The sequence below is a fragment of the Octopus bimaculoides genome, chromosome 26 (genome assembly GCF_001194135.2).
Source record: "Octopus bimaculoides isolate UCB-OBI-ISO-001 chromosome 26, ASM119413v2, whole genome shotgun sequence".
In the NCBI taxonomy this organism is placed as follows: Eukaryota; Metazoa; Mollusca; class Cephalopoda; order Octopoda; family Octopodidae; genus Octopus; species Octopus bimaculoides.
In genome coordinates, this window is record NC_069006.1 from 18,972,401 (window position 1) to 18,974,906 (window position 2,506).

The 2,506-nt window shown below is 35.4% G+C and overlaps 1 protein-coding gene across 2 annotated transcripts in view; it reads left to right on the forward strand.

Moving 5' to 3' along the window:
* The first annotated feature begins 1,397 nt into the window (after positions 1-1,397).
* LOC106870355 (receptor-interacting serine/threonine-protein kinase 1) overlaps positions 1,398-2,506 on the forward strand; it is an 8,625-nt gene continuing 7,516 nt past the window's right edge. The window contains exon 1 of one of the 2 annotated variants that reach the window (XM_052977054.1): positions 1,398-1,432. In XM_052977054.1, the coding sequence (XP_052833014.1) occupies positions 1,413-1,432 (20 nt within the window). In that variant the 5' untranslated portion in view covers positions 1,398-1,412. Of the gene's footprint in view, positions 1,433-1,633; positions 1,769-2,506 lie in introns of those variants that run through there. The other variant, XM_014916389.2, reaches the window with a different exon arrangement.

A 2,506-nucleotide genomic window follows, 5' to 3' on the forward strand; every position in this document is an offset into this window, starting at 1 on the left:
TCTCTCTCTCTCTCTCTCTCTCTCTCTCTCTCTCTCTCTCTCTCTCTCTCTATCTATCTATCTATCTCTTCATCTACTCACCCACCCACCTGTCCGTCTGCCTATCTATCTGTCTAATTATCTATCTGTCTAACTATCTATCTATTTATTTATCGATCCCTGCCTAGAAGGGTTTTAGTCAAATAAAACCCATGCCAAAACTGATCTTGTTTGTGCTGGTGTCATATAAAAAGCACCCAGTCCATTCTGATGGTGTTAGGAAGGGCATCCAGCTGTAAAAAGCCTGTCAAAACAGACACAGAAGTCTAATGCAGGCTCCTGCCTGGCCATCTGTCAAACAACCCAGCCCTTGCCAGCATGGAAGGCAGATGTTAAACGATGATGATGATGATAATGATGAAATTGACCCCATAATACTTATTCTGTTGGTCTCTTTTGCCAAACTACTAAGTTACAAAGACATAAACACACCAACACCTTTTGTGAAGCAGTAGTGGGGGACAAATACAAACTCAAACACATAGAAAACGGATCATGTGAACTTTCCGACAGTCGTTTCCTCACCCTTTCCGGAAAACATTTTCCCCACAAATTTCTTTATAATCGTTATCTATGTTGTTTGAAAGGTGCATCTGTAAAATTTCATTAAAAGATATCCATTTTCCTGAAAGGTATGAGTGGAAAAAAACGGATCGTGTGAATTTTCCAACAGTCCTATCTATCTATCTATCTATCTATCTATCTATCTATCTATCTATCTATCCATCTATCTATCTATCTATCTATCTATCTATCTATCTATCTATCTATCTATCTAATTTTTTTCCTCAGAAATGTCTTTATAATCATAATTTGTACCATTTGAATAGCATTTTTAATAGAATTTCATCAATATATATTTTCCTGAAACTAATGAGGGAAAAATTGGACCTTGTGAATTTTCCGAAAGTCCTCTCCACACCCACCCCACGGTCGTCTGCGTAATTATTATTTTTTTTTCTTATTCGTTTTGTACACAGTTTTTAACACCTAGCAGACTATTTTTTTTTTAACGGGTCTCAAACTTTATATTGATCGAGTATTTTAGATTTTTTCCTAGTTTTTTTTTTTAATAGTACAATCTCATTATTAGTGAAATTAAAAAGTTACTAAAAACTTTTTTTAAATCTCCCATTTTTTAAATTTATTTATTCACCATGCGAGAAGCTCATTCCCGATCCCCAGCCACGCCAACATCAACCCACGTAACTTTTACAAGCTGCTGCACCTCAGCATATTACAACTAAAATCCTTCCGCCAACATACATACATATGTAGATACATACACGTTTGTGTATGAATATACCGAGAGAGAGAGAGAGATAAAGAGAGAGACAGAGGGGCGTTGTTAATTCATTTGTAATTCGATATTGATGCTCATCTCTACATTTTCGTAAGTGTACACGATTGTGTGCATATGTATGTATGCATGCATGCATATGTGTGAGTGTGTGTGTTTGTCTGAGTGCTGTGTGCATTTGCGTGTATGCACTAGTTAAACATTCGATGTTTTTGTTATTTGTTGTCATAGAATTAAAATTGCTTGTTCAATATCACCGTGACTTTGAACAAGGCTGATTATTAAGTGAAGTCACTTCCCATTTCGTGTCAATATATATATATATATATATACATACATACATCTTCCTTCCTGCTTGGTAGTCACTTGTCGAACTTCGTTCACAGAAACAGTAGGGACTGCCATGGATGGATCCAGTGGACTACATAGGTCAGTCAAAAAACACTATTCTTAACTTTTGGTTTTAAATCCTTCTCTTTTTGTTTTTATTTTACGGCTGTTAAATTTCTATCGAACCCTGAAACATTCTAATCATAGGATAAACACGTACTTCTCATCCTGTGAACCAGGAAGCGCGTACACACACACATACACACGCGCGCGCACGTGTTTGTTCTTACGTCCTGTTATAATGAAAACAATATCACATTAATCTGATGGTTTACTCTATACTGTGGACTACATATTTATTCTACGGGGATGTACTTGTATAGCAAGTAAACCTGATCTGAAATCATGTGCTGAAACAAAAACAGTAAGCCATTTAGAAACACACAAAAACCATTAGATTCCCTTCAACATTTAAATTTGATTTGTCAATTGTTTACAAATTTATCTTTATACAAGAATGTTGTTCATAGTCCTTTGAAGATTTGGCCAGCCAAGCTTTCGTCGGACGGTGGGTTAGGTGGGTGAAACTTTGGTCATTGTCAACAACATTCTTGTATAAGAATGTGTGCGTGTGTGTGTAGATAGACATATTTTACGTTCGGGTGAATCTTTTTCTCTTTGGCTGCACTTTCTGAAAATTGAGGAGTGACAGTCAAACAGAAAAGATTCGTTATGCTTATATATAATAGGAACAAAGTATAATACAATACATAGATAAACAAATGGAATTAAATACTACATACGTTAACAAAATTTAATTAAACACATTAAAAAAAA